Consider the following 22458-nt stretch of genomic DNA (forward strand, 5'->3'; position numbering starts at 1 on the left):
AATTGGATGACCCATATTAAAATTCCTTAAAACCTAAAAATGCGCTAAAGGAACTAAAAAAATTAAAAAAAATATCAAAAATGCAGCAAAAAAAGACCAAAAAAAAAAATTAAAATTTCCTTTAAAAAAACCAAAAAAATTTTAATGAATGAAATCGACAACCAAAATATAAAAATAAGGAGTCAGCAAGAGAAGTAAGTATGAAGTATGATGAAGGAGAAAGAGAGTGAAAAGAAATGAAAAAAATAAACTGAAAAAACATTCATCGACAAAAGTATTTTTGTTATGCTTCAGACACGACAGGATTATGCATATATTTAATATACCTCTTAATTTTGAAGGTTTCTTTTTGATTATAATCGTCCCTTCTTATTTTTTATTGGATTTCTCTCTCAAATCTTTTTTTTTTTCTTGTTTCTTTTTTTTTGCTATTTTAAAAATTTTTTTCTGGCATTTTTGAAAAAAAAAAATTCTTTGTTGTTGTTGCAAATTTAAATAATTTTTTTTATGTCAATAATGATGATATTTAAATAGATTTAAACATTGATTCAAAAATGGATGTTGATTTTGAACTTCCACGCGGTCACTGCAAATGTGTGTCCACGTGGTTACCACAAACTTCTCTCATATTAAGTGACTTTTAATAATTGTTATTATTATTATTATTATTATAATTTATATAAGGTGTGTGATGTGTTTAGCAATTTTTTACAAAAATAGTTTGTTGATTCTTAATCGGGATACAATAAACTTACTTCATTTGACTTCTCATCAATAATACATAAGAATTTGATTCAATTATTTTTAAATATTATTTATATAATTTTTTTTTTTTGTATATTTTTTGACATAAAGATATAAATTTTTTTGTTTTCTGGAAAACTTCCACGCGGAAACAGGCGTGAATAATTAAAAGTATGAAAAAGTAAATTTCAGGCTGTGCACTGCCGAGGGGCTTGTGCATCGCCAACACACACGTTGTAGGGTGTGCTTCAGTTGCATTGAGGTTATGTTTATAATTTTTTATTAATTATAGTATTGTCTTAAATATTTTTTTTAACTTTTTTTTTTGTTGATTTTTTTAAATTTTTTCTTTGAGTGTGCAAATTGTAGTTCGAGATTCGAACCTTTTATGTGCATGAAAAAATAATACATAAATGATTGTGCAATGAGAAATTAAGTAAGTTTTTTGTTTGTTTTGTGCCAATTAGTCAATGATAAATTTTTGTCTCTTTTTTATTGATTTATTTATAAATTTTTACTCCACCTCTTGATTTCAGTTTTTTTGGAGATGGGGATTGGGTTTGATGAGGGTGGGTGGGGGAATTTGGATTTTTGAGGTTATGTTGATATTCATTTTGAGGTTATGTTGATTGAAAAATTTGGAAAATTATATTGAAATTTATTTAAAATTATGAAATTTTGGGGTCTAATTATGAATAATTATTTTCAAAATTGTTTAATTAATTTTAAAAAATAATTTAAATTAATTAAAAATTAAGAGAATTTTGAATAATTTTCAAAAAATTCTCTTAAAAATTCAAAGTCAAATCTATTTTTGGACAAAATATCTTAAATTTAAAAAAAATATGAATTTTAAAAATTATATTTTTAAGAAATTCAATTTTAAAGATTTGAATTTTAAAGATTTGAATTTTAAAATTTTCAATTTTAAAGATTTGAGTTTTAAAAGTTTCAATTTTAAAGATTTGAATTTTAAAATTTCAATTTAAAAAGTTTCAAATTAGAAAAATTCAAATTTAAAAAGTTCAAATTTGAACATTTCAATTTTAAAAATTTCAACTTCAAATTTTTTTTTAAGTTTTGAATTTGAAATTTTCAATTTTAAAGATTTGAATTTTAAAATTTCAATTTTAAAAATTACAAATAAATTGAAAATAACAAAAATAATAAAAAATATTCAAAATCAAAACTCAAAATATCCATCCCGAATCACCCTAACCCCACCCATTCCCCACTCTCCAAAATCAATTTTCTTCACAATTATCTTATAGTTCCGTTTAAAATCAATATTTAGTCACATTCAGCATTTAATATTATTATCATATTTAATTATTATTTCTTATTCCTTAAGATTATATATTTTGTTTCCATAATCTGTTCAAAATATTCCCCAAAAATTGAAATTGTTAAAATATTTTAATATTTTTTATTAAAGTGACTTTTTTTTTGTTATTATTTTGGGATTCATATGTGGATTAGTAAAATAAATGCCTCATTAGTAATATTTATATATTTTTTGTATTTTAATTTTTTTTAAATGCTTAAAACTTTTTCATTTCCTTTAATTATTTTTTAAAAATTAAAAAATAAAAATCTTTTAAAAGTTCCACATCACATGAAATTATTTGGAAGGATATCCAATTGTGAAAATTCCTCAAAAAAAAGCCATCAAAAGTTGAGCATTTTAAACTTTTTTTATTACTTTTTGTATATCAGGTGACTTGGAATTGAATCAAAAAAAGTTTTTAATCGGCTCAGTTGTCAAGTTTCTGACTTTTGATGCTTTCAGGAATTATCGAGTCCATCATGTGCTGTGGATTTAAATTAAATTTGAAATTATAGCTTTTTTGAACTTTTCTTTCTTTTTGAGGATCCAAAAGGAATAAAAAGGCTTAAATTGTTGGATATGAATCATCGTCGTAAACCGTTCGAGGAAGAAATCCAACTGGCATGGCATAATAAAGACAACGGATGTTAATTTTTTTTTCAGATGTTAAAATTTTTCGTTTGGATTTTTTCCGAAGAATTTTTCGACACTTTCCCAAAAAAATGCAGTTTTCCTTCCTTTTGATGCTGTCCAAAATAAAAAAAAAGTCAAAAAAAATTCAAAAGTTTGATCAAATTTTCTTCACGGATCCGACCCGGCTGTTTGATTGGATCATTTTTTCATATAGTTCCGAATGTGGCTGTGAAGACTATACACATCACGTTTAGTAAGCACATATATAACTGATTACATGCACACATATTTTTCTTTTTTGACATAAAATTAAGAATTATTTCTTCTAAATATTTAAATTTTACAGTTAGCAATACACACACCATCCTTATACAGTGTCTGTCTGTCCTTTTTTTTGATATAAATACGAAAAATAAACATTTTTCTACTTTTAAATAAATTTTCAATTTTTTTCCATCATTTTTTAATAAAAATTTTCATCTTCGTCCAATTGAAAATTGGATATACAGTAAAAATATTTACTTCCTTTTTTTGTGATTGTTTCCGTTAAATTTTTCAGCTTAAAATGTTAATGATTATTTTTTAAAAAAATTTAAATTTTTTACCCCCATTGTCCATTTTTTGTTCTGTTTGTTTTGTGCCATATTCTTTTGGATAATTGACACAGTTGAAACGGTAGCCAAGTAGTCGTTACCAGTAGTTCCAGTTCTGTTTAATTGAAATTATTTTTTTCAGTTACTTCCTTTTGTATTCAGCTGCTTTAATTCACATTGTATCCTTTCTTTGCGGCAATTGGTAATTTTGGTCCTTCCAAGTATGGATTTGTGGCTGGCTTTGATGACTTTAAAGGAACAAAAGAGAATAAAAATTGGATTAGAATTGTGATTGTGTGATTGAATAATGAGGTAAATTGAGGATCCTTTTTGGGGAGTTCTGAGAATTTTTTTGTGGATTTTAGGAATAGCTTTACAATTTGAAGCTTTAAGATTGCCTGCTTAAGGTAGAATTCGTCCCTAAAAATTGCGGATATGTAGCCAAGACCTACATTCATAGACAAACTATAAGGTACAGCCGAAATCTGCAGGCATTCACATCTAAAAATGCAAGTAACACAGTCCTGTGGTCCATTGCTGAACTCTAATTTTAGGATATTAATGAAAGACCAGTGCACCTTGGTGGGACTGCAAAGGATAGTGACGCCGGGAAATCCCGAAAATTTCAATCCCGATCCCGATCCCGAAAATTTATCGGGACCGGGATTTCGAGAAAGCATAATGCTACCCAAGTACCTATTTCCTACCCTATCCTACCCAAGTACCTCCCCGTGATGCATCCCTGGCTATGCCAATTCGTTTAAGCGGTGCGGTACTAACGGAGCAGGTTAAGTTTGAGCTTGAGTATTGGCGAGCCAACCCTCGTTAACCAATGTTAAGCCACGAAATGTTATAAGAAGTGCACCTTGGTACCTGTCTAAATAATGCAAATCATCAATAATGCAATAATGCAGATCAAAAACAAGTCCCAGGCCAGCTTGACTCTGACTTAGTCAAACTCTGAATTGATATTCGGCACCAAACCAGAGTCACACCAATCTGATGCCACTTTTTTGATATATTAATCAATTTGTGCTATTTAAGCTATTTGAAAAGCTACTGACGTAAAAATGGGCATGAATCCAGCTCTAGGCCAGTGTGACTCTGTCTTCAGTCCAGATTAGATAAAATCCGGATTCAGACTAGATCAGTCAGCCTAGGATCGGATTTTGGTCCATTTCTACGTCATGTACCTTCTGGGCTACTTTTGTTGCTTCTTCCCTGAATAAGCAGTATGCTTCAAGCTCTACCTTAAGTACTACACGAGTCACATCCATTCAACGATTCTCAATAAATTGTAAAACAAATCCACAAAGCTTAAATTCTAAAATATTTTCCGTCTGTTTGCATAAGCATGTCATGGAAATATTCCATAAAATTGTTAAGCATGCATAGCTTTCAGCCACACATTTCTGCTGCTGGTATGTGGGCTGCATATAATTCTAGGGGCAACGATCTTATTATTTTAGACATTAAAATTTATGAAATCTTAAAAAGCTTGAAATTGAGTTTTTTGGCTCCTTTTTATGTCTCGATATGGATTGGAGGAATTCATGGGAAAAAAATCAGTAGGCGATGATACTTAAGAGAGATATCAGATACAAAATTTTGTGATTGATAAGAAGAACTTGGAACAAATTTAAAGGTTATTGTGAAGTTTTATTTACTTTTCAAACTTGTTTGCTATTTTGAAGTTTTGTGGAAAATTAAGCAATGAGTTTCTTGAACTGTAATGTTGTAATCATTATGAAATTTAATTATTCTTCGAATTCGAGGAAATTTAATTAATTTTGAATTGTAATGTTAATTTTGAAATTCAAATTTAACTTTTCAAATTCAAATTTAACTTTCGAAATTCAAATTTAACTTTCGAAATTCAAATTTAACTTTCGAAATTCAAATTTAACTTTTCAAATTCAAATTTAACTTTTGAAATTCAAATTTAACTTTCGATATTGAAATTTAACATTCGAAATTCAAATTTAAGATTCAAAATTCAAATTTAACATTCGAAATTCAAATTTAACTTTCAAAATTCAATTTTACATTCGAAATTCAAATTTAACTTTCGAAATTCAACTTTTTACATTCGAAATTCAAATTTAACTTTTGAAATTCAACTTTCGATATTAAAATTTAACTTTCGAAATTCATAATTAACCTTCGAAATTCAAATTTAAGTTTCAAAATTCAAATTTAACATTCGAAATTCAATTTTAGGCTTCGAAAAATTCAAATTTAACTTTCAAAATTCTAATTTAACTTTCAAAATCTAAATTTAACTTTCGAAATTCAAATTTAACTTTCGAAATTCAAATTTTTAATTTTTTAACTCACCTTCTTAACCCAGAATTTCTTAGCGACCATATTCTTATGTTCCTGAGGAAATTGCCGGAAATAATCGCCTAAATTTCTTTGCTGTGTATTAACCTGTTGCTGATTAACTGCTGGACATTCAAACATATGTTCGGTATCACACATACACTCCTGTGCTGACTGATATTCACGTGAGAAACTTGCGGTATTTTCAAAATCATTTGTGCATCCTTGTTCTTCGGTATATCCAACTGGGCATGGATTTGGTGGATTACAATAAGCTGGTAATGTTGCGTCGGTCTTGACTTGTGGCTTGACGATGTTTGGGCCTAATAAGATAGAATAAAGTAAGTTTAAGGCTTTAAAATTGCCAAATTTGACATTCACCTTCACCACCACCACCAGTCATGAATTGATATCCCCACAATGAGGAATGTTGAGTATGTTCTTCATCTCTCAACGATGGATGTGGATTTGTACGTTCCAAGATTGAATCGTAATCCATCATACGTTCAGTCTGATCCTTTTGTGCTCGTGCCAAAAAGCCAAGGGAAGGTGGAAGTTTTCCAAATAAATTATCGTCATATTCATCTGATGCTTCCTCAGCGAATGAGTCTATTAAGTCACGTAGGATATCATCTGGTATGTATGTATCCTTCATATCAGAATAATAAGCATAACCAGCACTCAATACAGTTGCTATAAGGAAAGCTATTTTTAAAAGACACGCCATGATTTATTTTTTAGATTCTTCACGTCTCTTTTTGTTTTGTGCTGTGTATCCTAAAATAGAGAGAATGAAATGCAGACAGAGGTAATTTATTAATGCCATTATTTTTATTAAGAGATATTTGATGCGATTGATTATGATGATAAATAAGACCAAATTTCTCATGACTGTAACCTTTGAGATTTTCACTTTCTTACGAGGATCAGTGAAACTATGGATGTGGATTCATATTATCACTTGAATTTTGAAGTAAGCTGTCGATTTTAATCGAAGCTTTAATTAAGTCGTTGCTTAGTATTAAGCCTCAAATAAATCGCTGCTTTACTTGCAACTTTAAATTAGTCGTTGCTTCGCACGAAGCTTTAATACTTATCATGAAGCATTAGATAACTCGCTACTTCACGCGAAACTTTAACTTAGTCATATTAAAAACTATACTTAAGTCGTCGCTTTACATGCAATTTCAAGTGAATCGTTGCTTTACATGAAGTTTCAATTAAGTCATTGCTTTACACGAAGATTTAAATAAGTCGTTGTTTCACATTCAACTTTTAAGTAGGTTGTTGCTTTTCATAAAACTTCAAATAACTCAATGCTTCAGGTGAATTCTTAAACAAATCATTTCTTAAAGTGAAGCTTTAAAAATGCTGTCCCTCCACGTGAAGCTTTAAATGACTTGTTGCTTTTCATAAAGCTTCAACTAAGGCGTTGCTTAATGCAAAACTATTCTTAAGTTATCAGTTTCAGGCAAACTTTAAGAATTTCAAGTCGTCGACGTTTATGAAAATTTAAATAATTCAATGCTTCATATGAAGCTTTAAATAAGTTGGTGCTTAACGAGAAGCTTTAAATAAGTCGTTGATTCCTCTCTAAACTGTACTTAAGTTATTGCTTTACGTGAATTAATAGAACTATAAGTCGTAGATTTTTATGAAATTTTAGACAAGTCGTTTCTTCACGCGAAGCTTTAAATTAGTCATTTCGTTACGTGAAACTTTAAGTAAGTTGTTGATTTTCATGAGAACTTTAATAAGTCGTTGCTTTACACAGGGCTTTAATAAGTCGTTGATTTACATAGAGCATATTTGAAGCTTTGTCGTTGCTTCACTCAAAACTATCCTTAAGTGGTTGCTTGACATGAAACTTTAAATGAGTCACTGCTTCACGTCAAGTTTAAAATAATTCATTGATTTACATAAAGTTTCAAATCGTTTTATCATGTTAAGCTAGATTTATTTCAAATGAATCGTCGCTATCAGCTTAAGTCGTTGCTTTTTATTAATCTTTATGATAAATCATCGCTTCAATTAAATTTTATGATAAGTCATCGCCTTACTTCACATTTAACAGCTTCAAAAAAAATCACCCAAAATGTCCTAAAAATACAATTTTTTTTCTATATCCCAAACAAAAAAAAAATTATTACTGATTGGATATGCAGTCCTACATCCGTCACTCACTCATGCAATAAGGTTGCCAAGAACACATTCATTCATGCATTAAATTATCTGTTCTAGATGAACCTAACAGCACATTTATGTTACAACAATGCGCACACGAAGAAAAAATACAGCAGCGTGTTTGGAGCTCCTGAGTGTGGGTTGTGGAAAGTTTTTCGCACAAAATGTTCTATTTTCTGTTATTTTTTTAAGAATGAATATTTTTTTCATGTTTTGTAGGATTGGATGATTACATTTTCAATGGTTTTCGGGCGACAAAAAAATTCTCATTCACAAAATTCATCGAAATGTGTTAAAGCTTCTCATTGTCAATCCTCCTTTAAAGCTCCAACTTTTTCCAGTAATTTTTAAAGTTTGACAATTTCTTTTTTGAAAAATCCATTAGTGAAATGCGAAGAGATAAATTGAAAGGAAGGAGATTGAAAATGAGGAAGGAAGGGAGGAGGATAAAATCTGAGGAAAAAAAGATCAGACGAGATTACAAATTTGAGGGTTTGATAAACAGATTCAATTTTGGAACTGTCAAACATCATACCCACAGTTCCGTTAGCATTAGCAATTAATTTGTGGATATATCTTTTTGACAATAATCAAATTTTTGGATTTTGAGGGGTTTTGGGTTTTGGGATCAGAAATTGAGAAATTGGGAAACGGTAGCCAGCGATAAAGCTAGATTTAGGCGGTATCTGAGGGAGGTCATGGATCATAATTGATTTGTATGGCCAGCGAAGTAGAGTCAGATGGAAGGCCTTTTGTAATAACGTTTAGTTTTTATGTAACGGTGTTTGATGGGAGCTGGAGAAGTGAATGATTTAGTAAGTAAGTTACGCCACAAAACTGCAGGAGGAGAAGAGAAGTGTTCTAAAATTAATAAAGGGACTGATGGGGTAGGACAATCGGTGTAGTAGCTGATTTCTACAGGAAGACAGTATGGTCCAAAGACAGCTTTCGACGAAGTTACTTTATGAGCAATGATACAAAAGTGCTGGGAATTAGAAATTGGCAGAAGGAATTTAAAGACAGCTTTCGATGACTTCAAGTCACTAGTACGATACAGTGATGCATCTAATATGGCAATGTGGTATTTGTACCAAACCAATGGTGCATGGGTAGGTACACCAACTTCCCATCCATAGAGCTCCAAGTCGCTATTTTGCATGGAATCGAGTTGACTCAAGCTAGACTCAAGTCGACTTTTCGATACAATATCCGAGTTGACTTCATGCTCTTCCCTCCCCTCCACCCCTGCATCCATCAAATCATCCTCAGCAATTCATGATATTTCATAAAAAAAAAGTTCCACTCGCTTTAACATCAACCAAAGAAGCAACAAGAAGCGACTCACGAGAAAGCAATTTAGAAAACTTATTTATTTTTCATTACTTTTCAATTTCAACAGAAAATGTCATCAACAATAGAAATATGAAAAACAAACAGTGGAAGAAAAAAATTTGACATTTAACAGAAACCTGAGCTGCTATAAGAGGATATAAACAACGTTTCATATTTCAATATGGCTTTATTTGCTGTTCAAAATTGGTTGGATGTTACACGAGGATGTCTTCGTTCTTTAAGAATATAATTTAATTTTTTTGGTGTCTTTCATCACATTATGGTGATGGCAGGAGATGATTCTTTTGAGGAATGCTGTCATTTACAGGTTATGGCTTGATTGAATTGAATTTTGCGTGGATTTTTGAAATTTTTGAGAATTTTTTGGGAATTTATGCAAAATTTTGAGTTGTTTAAGCTAGGAATTGCTTATTAGAATCCATAGCAGCATTAATGGAACCATGTGGATCGAGAACACTCAATTGTGAGATCCAGCATGTGAATTGAACTCAAAATTCCACATCAAATTAAAGTTTTGCTTCAAATCTTGCATAAAATCTCAATATTTCCAACAATATAAATCATGTCCTTCAACAGGTTACCCACTCCACCCTCAACCTCATCCCTATTCATCTCATCGTCTACAATATAACTGTAAATTATGTTTTACATCCCAAAAGCAAGCAACACAATGAAGAATTTTTCTCATTAAGTGACGACGCATAGAAACAAGAAACTGACGTTATCGAGGATAATTGAAATTTACTTCATTTCCATGCTCTAATAAATTCTCATTCAACATAATGTCAAGCATGTCACAGGAACTTCCATTCTCGTAATGCTTAATCCAATTTATTTATTGTTTAATCCAAATGAAAAAAAAGCTTTACTTTATGTTGAAATATGGACAATTTTAATGGAATGAAAGCTTGTAGCTATGGATGTAGAATAAGATTTTGAGTGCAAACTTTATGCTTGAGATAAATGTGACTGAATGGTCTATTTTGGGAGATGTGTTTTAAGGTTTTAAAGGTTTTTGAGATTGGTGATGATTTTGAGGCTATTTGTAGCTCAAATTTTGAAGAATCTTTAAAAATCTTGTAATTTAAACCTTAATATCTTGATATTTCATGTCCACAACAATATTTTCATGTAAATCCTATCCAAGAAAAACACAAATTATCATTTTAAATAATCTAAAACTTGTTTCCATTTTCAAAAGGATTAATAATCTGATAATCACTAAAACTCGTGTTTTCGAGCCATACCAAAGGATTATGTAAAGGATATCTCGTTCCTTTTACTTACCATCATAACTATTCCATAGCTTTATGCCATAATTTAAATGATTTTTATCAATCTATTGATCTCCATAACAATAATGAAAAATTGCTTTATTTTAACACCCACGTGCTTTTATTATTCTCGGAAAAAGCAGCAATAATGGCTTTTCATTTTACGTCATCGACCAAGTTTTTTTTTTCGCTTATGCTGAGTAAGTCTGTTTGAGTTTTGTTCTCAAACTTTTCCATTTCGTCTCAATTTTCATTTACTTCTTGCTTGCGTCTAATGAGCTTTTTTTGCTTCTCTTTCTCTCAAAAGGGCTTGTTCCTATTTTTGAACGATTTTTTTACGCTCGCATGGATGGCAAAAGCCGTCGTGATATTACTTCTGTTTAATTTTAATATTCGCAAAATTTTTTTATTCGTGTTTACATTTGAATGAGTAAGGATGATGTTGTGGGTTTGGACTTCGACTTGCCCCAATTCACCCCCAAAATTGATAAAACTCCATTGCAGAGATAATTCGTTCAAATATCAGATTTGACTCCATTTTGGTGTTCGACATTCTAGTACAATCAAATTAAAGTAGAGATCGACTACCGGAAATCGTCCAACCCAATCAAAATCCAATAGAGACCGATTTCCGAAGTCCAGCCAGCTCACCCTTCTCTTCCCCCTCATTAGTAACATAATAAGTGATCAGATCCAATTCCAATTTGCAGCCATTTTTGGTAAACCAGCACCAACACCAGCAACAATCTCAGACAAAAAGTCAATCTTAATATTCATAAAATTAAGTCTTCAAACAACAAAAAACTTCAAGTCTACAAAAAATTGTTTGGTTTCCTTTATTATAAGGACTAAGACTTGAATATTAAAGACAAAAATATCAAATAACGAAGAACGAGAGAGCAAGATGAGAAGATGAGAAATAAGAATCACAGTCAATGACGTCAACTTCTGTGAACTGAAATTTATCGTTTAATTTTGATTTTATTGCTTTACCTCCGAGTCTTACTTCCAATAAGACTACAAATTCAGAATTTCGATTGAAATGTGAAATAAGTAATTTTTGGCTCATTGGAGCGAATGACTTTGATTTATGTTTTATAAAAGAAAATTCGAATATTTCTGCAAATTGAATTGTAAATTATTGCATTACATAAGTAGCTCATGCTGTAATCGATAGCACGAGTGAATTGATATTCTTTTGATAATAAATTTCGGAAATTGTGGGGGATTTAAAATTGTGAGATTGATGATTTGCTTATAAGAGCTCTTAGAATGCGGGGTTGGAAGCAACTTTGTAGTTTATTTGCTAAGATTGAATTGCTTACTTACTAACCCGAGTGGAATAGATTGTGATTAGTCGACTCTGCATACTGGTCGGTGTGACTCTGGCATGGTATCGAGTTCAGGTCGCCTTGTTGTCGGATTCAGTACCATACCTGAGTTACCCCAGAACAGTGACGACTTCGGCACCACGCCAAAATTCCCCAGTCTTGTATTAGATTCGGTACCGTGCCAAAGTAACCCAGGTCTAGTGTCGGATTCGGCACCATGCCAGAATTACCCCAGTCTAATGTCGGATTCGGCACCATGCCAGCGTTACCCTGGTCTAGTGTTGGATTCGGTACCATGCCATAGTCACGCCAGCCTGGTGTTGGATTTGGCATTATGCCGGAGTTACCCCAGAATAGTGCCGAATTCGACACCGTGTCAGAGTTACCCCGGTCAAGTGTCAGTTTCAGCACAATGCCAGAGCTACCACGGTCCGGTGTCGGATTCGGCACCATGCCAGATTTACCCCGATCTAGTATCATATTCGGTACCATGCCAGAGTAACCTGGAGATTCTAGATCGACTATCCAACTCATGCTATTCGGTTCACGTATTCAAATACATATAATCATTATCATAAAATAGATATTGATACTAATAACTAGAAATTGCTTCGAATTTAATCGAATTAGATATGCTGTGTCAGATGATAAATCAAACCTTCATATGGTATCATCATTATCATCTAAAATTGTCTAGTCATATTTCCACATAACATAACACAATTTATCTATAAACCATAATTAAAATCTAAATTTAGCATCCAAAAATCAACAGCATATCATTACCATGTATTGATAGCTAAATATTGGCAATAAAAGGGCCCCATAAAATGTCTGAGTCACAGTTGGGGGAAATATTTCCACTTCCTCCCCTAATTTACTAATGGATTCAACATAAAAAATTATCTTATTCATCCGCATCCATTTATAAAGTTCTTGAAACTATTTTTAAACATTTTATTTTTATTTATACATTCATGCTGACTTCAATTTGCTTATTTTTCTATTTTTATATGTAAACAGCCCCGCGAAGGTAAAAATATGTCACTCAAATATTGAAGACATTCGCAGAAATTTGTGCTATTTTTATTTGCTGTTCCTTTAACGGCAATTTAACTCCGTCGACTATGGCAACAAATGTCATTATTCAATGAAGCATTGTGCCTGTAAGATAGAATTTTATGTTCATTTACTTCCTTCTAACTATGAAATCGTTATAGTCATGATTTATATTATAATAAGTAAGAATAAAATTTTATGTCTACATGGGACATTTATGTTTATTAGAGTCGTAAGGAATTGCGACTGTTTTTTTATTATTCGTTCTTTTAAAGCTGTTGAATAATTGATTGTTTTAAGTCACAGAGAGAATTTGAAGCAGAGCACGAAGGCGACATGCTTGAAGATTACTTCATTTGACTTGACTGGACTAAAATTGACTCGATTTGACTTGATGTGGCTCATCTCAACTTGATTCTGCTCATCTCTACTTGATTCGGCTCGACTCTACTTGATTCGGCTCGACTCTACTTGATTCGGCTCGACTTTACTTGATTCGGCTAGACTCTACTTGATTAAGCTCAACTCTACTTGATTAGGCTCGACTCTACTTGATTCGGCTCGATTTTAATTGATTCGGCTCAACTCTACTTGATTCGGCTCAACTCTACTTGATTCAGCTCGACTCTACTTGATTCAGCTCGACTCTACTTAATTTGGCTCAACTCTACTTGATTTAGCTCGACTCTACTTGATTCAGCTCGACTGTACTTAATTTGGCTCAACTCTACTTGATTCCGCTCGACTCTACTTGATTCGGCTCGACTCTACTTGATTCCGCTCGACTCTACTTGATTTAGCTCGACTCTAATTAATTCGGCTCGACTCAACTTGATATGCATAAGGTCGACTAAACAACCTGTTTTCCTCAAAAAATCAAATATCCAAATAACCTTTAGGCAACCTCTTAATCAAAGCTTCAGAACAAGGAAATACATAAAAAATAAATAAATAACAAAATTCTTAAGAAATTTCAAACAATAAATCTAAAAATAACTTTGTTGATGTCAAGAACCGAGACAGCACGTTTAACAAGTGTATAGAGCTTTAAACTACACGTAAAATGCGTTTTGTTGGATTTATGCTCATAATTGTTTTGATAGTTCATGTTTACACGTGTAGGGTGTTTGCGTAGGAGTAGTTGGAAAGGTGGTGTTGTTGGTTGCCGATGTTGATGTTCCAGTGGATTCCATTTGGCGTTAGTAAGCGTTTCCATGACGAGGCATGCCACAGGCTACGAATTTAATCTCACAAAACGGTAAAATCCTAATTCAATTGTTGATTACTGTATGCAGACTACATTAGTACAATGCACAAGCTTCATTCAACAGAGTAACCGCACATACACAGAATATAATATAGTTTGTAACACAGTTGTGGATGTATGCACAGCAGTGAGGAATGTTGAGAAAAAAAAAGTTTTGAGATTCTTTTTCTTGTTGATGTTATTGTTATTTATGAACAGAATATTTGCATTATTTCATGGCAATTGTAGCATGAAATCATGTGTCAGATAATAATAGCTGAATTTGAGATTATTTTTCATACTTTTTTATGACGGAGGATTTAAATTTGTGAAGGTTAAATTGTTGAAATTTAGATGATATGATGATTCTTGAGCTGGATTTTTAGAACAAATTGGGTAGAATGGAAGCTGATTAAGCTCGTTTGATACAGTCAAGATCACATTCTTCATAGCAATTTAGAATGAATTTGAAAAGAATTTGTAAGGATAATAATTCGGATTTGGTTCATACAGTCATTTTCGACTAGAACAAGCTGGTAAACCGATCCAAAATCCGAGTAGATTTCGAGTAAATTTCGAGCTTGTAAGGAAAATAGGCCAAATTAAAGTAGCACAAGATTTAAGACCAGATCCATTTCGAAATCACAATGATTGAGATTTAGATCGACTTGAATTTAAATTTTTTATGGAGTCTAGTCGACTTTTCCGCTCAAAATCCTAGTCGATTTCAAGGTCTAACGAGAACTTGCAAGAATATTAGACTAGATCTGGCTTTTGACTGCGGATCTGACTAATACAAATCGATAAATCGCTCTAAAATTCATATAAGAGTCACGGTGACCTAGTGCTTAAAATTGAGTGAAGTCGACTTAAGTTGACTCAATTTTAGTCGAAACAAGTTGACTCAAGTTGACTTAAATTCAGTCTACTTCAAGCTCTGATTTAAACCAAGTAAAATCGAATCCGGCACCAAGTCAGGTTGAGCTGGGATTCCAAGTCAAGCTGGGATTCTAAGTCGAGCTGGGATTCCAAGTCGAGCTAGGGGTTCAAGGACAATAGTCATTGAAATGCTTTTTGGTCATTTGCTGTCTAAATGAAGTTTTCAGTTCCAAATCTTCCGAATTTGTGATCAAAATTGTAAAGAATTCAGAGAGAATCTTCCATTTTCTGACAGATTTTGGACAAAAGGTCTTTAATACAATTGGTCCAAAATGTAGCAATTATCTGACTGTTAAGACTGATATATTCACTAGTTCTTGAATTCAGAATCAGCTCTTATTTGATCTAAAACGAGAGTATTTGGCCAACAAGGTTATTTGAGGGTTACACCTTGGTAAAATCAAATCTCGAGATTCAGATAGGAATTGAACTCATGTCCTTACAACAATTTGGTTCATAAAATTCTGATCATTTGCCAAGCTATTTGGCTTCAAATGTCCATCTCAAGTCCATCTTTCATACTCGCAAATTCACATAAATATACATACTTTAATATCCTAAATTCTACTCCCCTTTAATACCATAAGCTCTCAAGAAATTTTCTCGAAAAAAATAATTTCAGCGATTATCTCAAAATGCTCTCTTTCATAATCTACCCACATTAGCAACTGCATTCATTACTTCATAACGAGATTTACTCAAAAAAATGTTTGTCTGAATTCATTCACATCAACAATTTAATCCATACAACTGTAAAGAATTTCTACAAAATTACATCTACATGAAGAATTATTTTTTAAATTATTTAATTGAATTACTTGCCGCATGTTCATCCAAGCATAAAATATTTCAAGCATTAAGTTTGGAACAATTTTAATTGAAAACAAAAAAAGAAGAAAATGTTTTTTAATTTGATTTGCATGTCATTTTTGAATAATTTATTATGTAAAGTAAGGCAAATGATGGAAGCTACAAAATATTTTTCACAGTCATGAATTTGAGCATATTTATGCTTAAATTAAAAATTAAGATAATCATTCAAGGTGAAACAAAAAATTGAGATATTTTTGATGCTTTTTGGAGTAATGAAGGCGGTTTGAGAATTTCTATTCGTTTGAGCACAAAATGCTGAATTATTTTCAGTTATGCTTAAGAAAACCTACGTAGAGTCAGATGTGGAGTTGGGAAATACTCAAGGTGACTCTTATGAGGGGATGCTTACTCTCATATGGGGTCGTTCTTAAGAGGAATCCCAAGTTCAGGTACCCCAAATAGAAACACCCATAATAGATCCGGATTCAAACTAAATCCAGTACCAAGTCAGAGTCAGATTTTTGATCAATCATCCCATTTGTCGCGAGGACGACCGAAGAATTCCTAGATTGGATGTGTTGAAATGGACGCTAGAGTCCTTAATATCCCGAACAGGAAAAAGGTTTTGAATGATAGAGCTGTCTTTAGACATTCCCTACGCGTGGCAATGGGTCCTCGTGCACCCCAGTCAAGTAAGTAAGTAACTATCCCATTTGTGCACCTCATTTTTACCCCTAACTACACCTCCTTTCTCCTTCATAAGCAAAAGCCTACACCAAAAAAGCTTGGCACAAAAAAGTTTTTTTTTTTCAAATCACGTCTCAATGTATTTGTTTATGTGCTTAGATTTGATAATATTTTGAGTCATGAGACTTCCGAGAATTTTTTTTCTTTCCTTTATGTTGTGTTCAAAAATATATTTTTAGACACAATTTAAGGTAAATTTGTTTTTAGATAAGTCTGGAGATGTGTTGTGCATGAATAAATGTGGATTTTCCTTGAAATTTGGATGGAAAAACAATGTCGAAAATATTAAGTTATTGACTTACATGCCTTTGGGATGTAAGTTATTTTTTAGATTGATTTGAAAAGTTTTTTGGGAAGTTATGAGAAGAGCTGGAAGTTGACTGGGACTCAGGATCAGACGAGTTAAGTCTGCTTGTTTTTCAGCTCAACTTTGATCCATGGCCGCTCTCAGTGGCAATAACAGAGGTTTGATGGAGCCTTTAAAACTTCGTGACGGAGCCTACTTCCATTTATGCATCTAGGACACTAATCTGAAGATCATATTCAATTGACGGCAAGGCGCAGAAGTGGCTGATTTTAAATAATCATCACCATCACCATATCCACATTTGATTAAGATCAAATCCAGATCTAAGATTGACTATTTATCTACAGATTTCCAGCCCTGAATTACTTACATCAATTATCATCAATAATTGCAATACTTTTCCTCAAAATCAATTTACTTCCTTTCAGAAAATTATAATTGAATCAATCAAAATCAAGCAGTTACTTCATCATTTAAGTCCATTGAGTTTCTACGAATTCCGATTCCATATTGGATGGAAATAAAAATCTCAAGTCATTATTTCTGTTCAATAACGTGATAAACGAACTTCCAATCAAGCATGTCCTAACATCATATAATAAAATTAATTAAACTAGCGATAAGATAAGCTTGACGCTGCGATTTTAATTAATTAATTATTATAATTGTTGACCTTTTCATTGACATTTAGATTGATCACCTTCAGTACATCCATTGGATGTATTGTTTAAAAGCCCTGCAGATGATTAAAATAAATATTCATGGAAAAAAAAGAGAGATGTGAAAATAGAAATATTGAGTTAGGAACGACATATTGCTCTGTCATCGAATGTTATTGATTTTCCTGTCATTTATTGGAATGAATTTTGTTATTCTTTATGATATTATAGTAAGTCATATGTGATAAAGAGAGATTTTTGTGGATTTGAATAGATTATGATGAAATTCTGGGGAAATGGGAGTTGGTGATTTAGTGTTTGTGATAAGGATTAGTCTGAATAGAGCATTTTGGAACTAAAATCTGTACTGAATCCAAAATTTGGCTCCATGGTGGCGAGACTCTAGCATTGTATCGGATTGAAGTCAAATCCGGAACTAAGTCAGAGTCATGTCGAACTAAATTCGGATTTCTTATTAATTAACCGAATTGGAGTCACTTACTTATTAAATGATTGACTCACCGCCCATCCTAACCCAATCGGTGAAAACAACCAAATTTAGCCAAGCAGCTGCCCTTTGATTCTAAGTAGTTCTAAGTATACTGCCGTCTCTTTACCGTAGTGGCAACATTTCAATATGTGCCAAACGGTTAAGAGTATTATGCAATAAGTGTACCGATCCACTTGTGCTATTTGAATATGGCTTTATAAACAGCAATTTAATCCCAAATCATGTTTCAAACTCAACCTAAAATCCTAGTTAAGAGTCAGTCCCAGTTAGAAATGAAATGACATTAGTAACTTGAATGGTAGAGGATTGGTCTTATTCCGAGTTTTAAGGTCTTTGGCACATAATGTGTCATTTCTGCTGGGTATACAAAGATATACTAGTATCTGGATAATTTTCTTGAACAAATCTTGCGCATAAAAATTGTAAATGGGTACATTGCAGGGTTTTATCAGGTCCTATAACGTACTCGTGTCTTTGAAATCTGCAGAGCTTGCAAGTGGTATAGATCCCACTATAAACTGTAGGTCTATTGAGAACATGCTCAATTTTGTAAGCATACTCATTAGGATGCTCTGTTTCTATCCGGATATACCGACAGAAAATCGCCCGAAACTCAAAATTCTCAAAGTCCACAGTAAATACCAAAATGCCGTAAATAATCGTTTTCCTAGAATTTCAATCAATAATATTCATGTTAACGAGCTTCACGACTCAATGAGCACCAAAAATTTTCTCATTCAACTGAAAGTTCAGACTTAATTCATCAAAAATTTTCTCCTCAATTGACTCCAACAAAAAACTTTTTTTTTTTTGGTTCCTCTCAGTTTCTAAGTCAATTAATTCCATTTAATATGATAAATATTCATTTAAAATTCTGTGAATGGGGAAGGAATAAAAGATGGTTGATTCATATTGTAAAGAACCTTTTATAAACATAAAGGAAAAGGAAGAACTCCAAAACACCTGTTGCCTTGAAAGCATAAAAAAAAATTTTTTTCTCCTCGAATTTCATTCATGAAAATTTCACTTCCACCACCATTGAAACATGATAGAAGAGAGAAATAATAAGAAGGAATTGTAAATGTAAAGCAGCAGGCAATGGCAGCAACAACCAAACAATGTGTCACATAGGAAAAAAAAGCTCTCTCGGAAGCTCTTTTTTTTTGCTCTCTGGATGTGAGCAGAACCAAAAAAAATCGATAAACACTTTATCATCCACATGAAAAAGTATATCCAAGTTAGGCGAGTCGTCGAGAGAATGAAAATTGAGAATAGCTAGTGAGCGGATAGCGATGACGTCGATTTTTAATGTGCAATATCAATATTTTATTTTGTATATGCTACGTGGCCTAATTTATTTTATTTTGTGAATGGGAAAATGACATTGAATGAAATGTTTATGCTGTGTATGGATGGGTCATGGATATATGTTGAGGATATCCTGTTGCACTTGATTATAATTTTTTTGGCACAATGAAAGATGAGATTTTTTAAGACAAAATGTCAGCTAAATGTCAGGTTATTGGAAAGGTGTTGATGATAATAATTTAATTTTTTGAAATGTCAAGCTTTATCTGCGGCCCGCATTTCTTGGTAAAATTGCTTCATGATGTTGAAAATTTAGTCTATTTTGAAATGTTTTGCTGAATGTCAAATTCAATCCAGGTTGATGGGAGTTTTGTGTGTATGTTCACCTCTGCATCTATCCCACAACAAATAATGCAATTTAAAACATCCCAATTGGATTGAAATACCTTATAATAAGTTGATAAAGAAGCTGTCGATCGAGATAGTATTGCATTTGGAATCAGAAATTGGCAAACGGTAGTCAGAGATAGAGCCGGTTTAAGGGGACATATTTAGGTCATGGATCACAACTGTTCTATACGGCCAGCGAAGAGAAAAGAGAGATAACCTGTTGATGGCAAGTTATAGTCCAGTTGATGGCTAGTTTTAACTTATTTGTGTCCAATCGGGCATAAATTGAACACATTTTGTGAAACATACTTAATTTCAAACCCCTAACAGGCAAATAGCATGCTTTCATGATACAGAAATACCACAACGGCACCTTAATGTAGTCTCTTTGTCTATAAGGGTAATTAATGTTTGAATTGTCATACCTCATCTGGGAACGACTGACAGCAGGAGTATGACTTTAAGTTGTGGTTCTACGACTCTGATGTATCCCAAAAATAGGCACTTCTGACCCTTTTTCTAGTAATACAATTTGTTCCCAAAATCAAAAATTTTAATATAAATCTTAACAAAACTCATCTCCATCGTGCCTCCTCTTCTACCTCACGTAACATGCAAATGACCCCCTATCACTCCATGCATACATAACCAAGTAACACATAGTATAGTTGTATAATTATCTTACGTCAGTGGCTGCTACTGCAACAGAGATAACATAGATATGACATACAATGATAATGAATTTGATATTCATCATAGCTTGAATACTGTCTCAACACAATGTATGAGTTATTTAATTTTGAGCAACAGGAATTGTTGCATCCTAATTGATAGATAGAAAGTCAGTAATAAAGCTAAATATAGACAACTAAGAAAAAAAAATGGATTAGAGTTTATCTACGCAGACAGTAAGAGAAAATTGGTTATATTGACAGTGAGCAGGGGCGTAGTCGGAAAATTTGTGGAGGTTTTGGAAAAAATGCTGGATGGGATGTAAAAATTGAAGGGGATTTTTGGGATTTTGCGGCGATTGGTCCTCGTGCGCCTTAGCAAAGGAAGGAAAAGTTCAGGATTTTGAAGCGAAGTCGGTTGATCGATCTAAAGTCCAGCTTCAAACTGGCATGGCTCTGACTTGGAACAAGAGTCATGCCGACCTGTTGCCGGATTTTAGATCGATCAACTGATTTGTGTTATTGAGGAAATTGAGAATTTTCTAAACATTAGGGGATACTTGACTAGATGATTAACAGTGACATCTGAGGTTTTGGATGACTCCTCTGTTTGAGAAGCCCTAAGCTAATGTGTCATGGAGCGTAGATTGAGAATCCAATCAGTTAATTGATCAAAAATACGGCTTAAAGCCGTCGTGACTCTGACTATACGGCTTAAAGCCTTCTTGACTCTGACTTGGTGCCGGATTTAAGCCAAATCATTCCAAAGTCACGTTGGTCAGTCTTAATATTCCGAATTTGGAATCAATTAACATACTTGAGCTATTCTACTGATACAGAAGATTAATATCACCAAGAAGTTTCATTCATTATCCTTTGAAACCCCATCCTCATCCCCTAAAAACAATATCTCTTGCTACGCGACTAGAGTGATGATGATGGAAGCCAATTTAGAAATACTAGAATGAGAGCAACATTCCCTTGAGAAATTTCAAATAACTCCGTTGAAGGATGAACACTTGTTGGATAATCATCCTAACCACAATGTATTTTATGCTTACTAGATTCATCTAGAAGAACTTTTAAGCAATATGGATGGATATTTAGTAAACAAAAATTATGAAATGAGCATTTCTAAAGATTGTCAAATTGGAACTGCTGAATTTTCTCCCGATTTTCCCCTTGTTGACGACAGCTGTGAAAGCATCCACACATCCACACACAGACATAAAAATGTAAAGTTTAATGTTCTTCATGTGCAATGAAGACGGGTAAAAATAGCAATAATTTCATTAAGTCACAGGACGTAGAATGAGCATAAAAAGTAATAAAACTCTAAGGACGTGGAACGAAAATGAAAAACTTTTTTTTTTCCTTGCTTCTCGCCCACAACTTTTATTTTTTCTTCTCCATCCCGTGCCTTTATAAGCAGAAGAAAGTCTCATCTTTCCAACCAATCCACCTTCTATTCCTTACGGATTTTTTTTCTTCTTTTTTTTGGTCTTAAAATTAATTTTTATTTTTTTGCACTATTTTCTACACATTTTCAGGAATTGCACGTCAACCTACCTTGCTTTAATAACTTTATACACAATTAATACAATTAATTTAAGGATTTTTAATGGATTTTTATGTTAAATATGTTGTAAGAAAAATGAAGTGAGTCTTTTTCACCCAAACATTTTCCATCAACTGACTGAATTTTTTTCCTATGCATTGCACGTAGACATTAACTTCTTTTTTTTCAGTCATTGGAATAAATGGTTGGATAGGAATGTGCGCACGAGCAGTGAGAGGAACGATTGATTAAGTTGTGATAACAACACTGTGTGGAGTGCCATGATGTTTACAATTCATTATTCTACTGTGAAGGAAGTGAATGGAAATGGAAGAAAATGTGCTTTGGGGTAGTAGATTTGTGGATATAAAAGCTTGAAATACGTTTGGAATTTTGTTGATGAAAAGCTTGAAGTAAAGCTTTTGAAGATTTGGAACTTGAAAGTTTTACTGCTGGAATTTTGAATTTAATGAACTTTAACTCAAAGTT

General features: G+C 32.6%; 1 protein-coding gene across 1 annotated transcript; it reads right to left on the reverse strand.

Annotated features, from left to right (window-relative positions):
* Window positions 1-277: 277 nt before the first annotated feature.
* Window positions 278-22097, reverse strand: 7B2 (Secretogranin_V domain-containing protein 7B2). Its single transcript, XM_070644373.1, has 4 exons — window positions 21981-22097; window positions 6001-6396; window positions 5635-5942; window positions 278-3545 (listed from the first exon to the last, which is right to left on the reverse strand). The coding sequence occupies exons 2-4, from the start codon at window positions 6344-6346 to the stop codon at window positions 3465-3467; spliced, it is 735 nt and encodes a 244-aa protein (XP_070500474.1). The 5' UTR covers window positions 6347-6396; window positions 21981-22097; the 3' UTR covers window positions 278-3464.
* Between the last annotated feature and the right edge of the window lie 361 nt (window positions 22098-22458).

This window comes from Chironomus tepperi, unplaced genomic scaffold (genome assembly GCF_022539635.2).
Source record: "Chironomus tepperi strain 1889 unplaced genomic scaffold, CSIRO-AGI_Ctep_v1 contig_337, whole genome shotgun sequence".
Classification (NCBI taxonomy): domain Eukaryota; kingdom Metazoa; phylum Arthropoda; class Insecta; order Diptera; family Chironomidae; genus Chironomus; species Chironomus tepperi.

What these genes read in the sequence shown, in the direction of transcription:
- 7B2 (XM_070644373.1), bottom strand. Translation starts at nt 6,346, where the DNA reads ATGGCGTGTCTTTTAAAAATAGCTTTCCTTATAGCAACTGTATTGAGT. An exon ending in GACTGGTGGTGGTGGTGAAG is followed by an intron (nt 5,943 to 6,000) that starts GTGAATGTCAAA and finishes CTATCTTATTAG; the next exon opens with GCCCAAACATCGTCAAGCCA. An exon ending in AGAAATTCTGGGTTAAGAAG is followed by an intron (nt 3,546 to 5,634) that starts GTGAGTTAAAAA and finishes GTTCCTTTAAAG; the next exon opens with TCATCAAAGCCAGCCACAAA.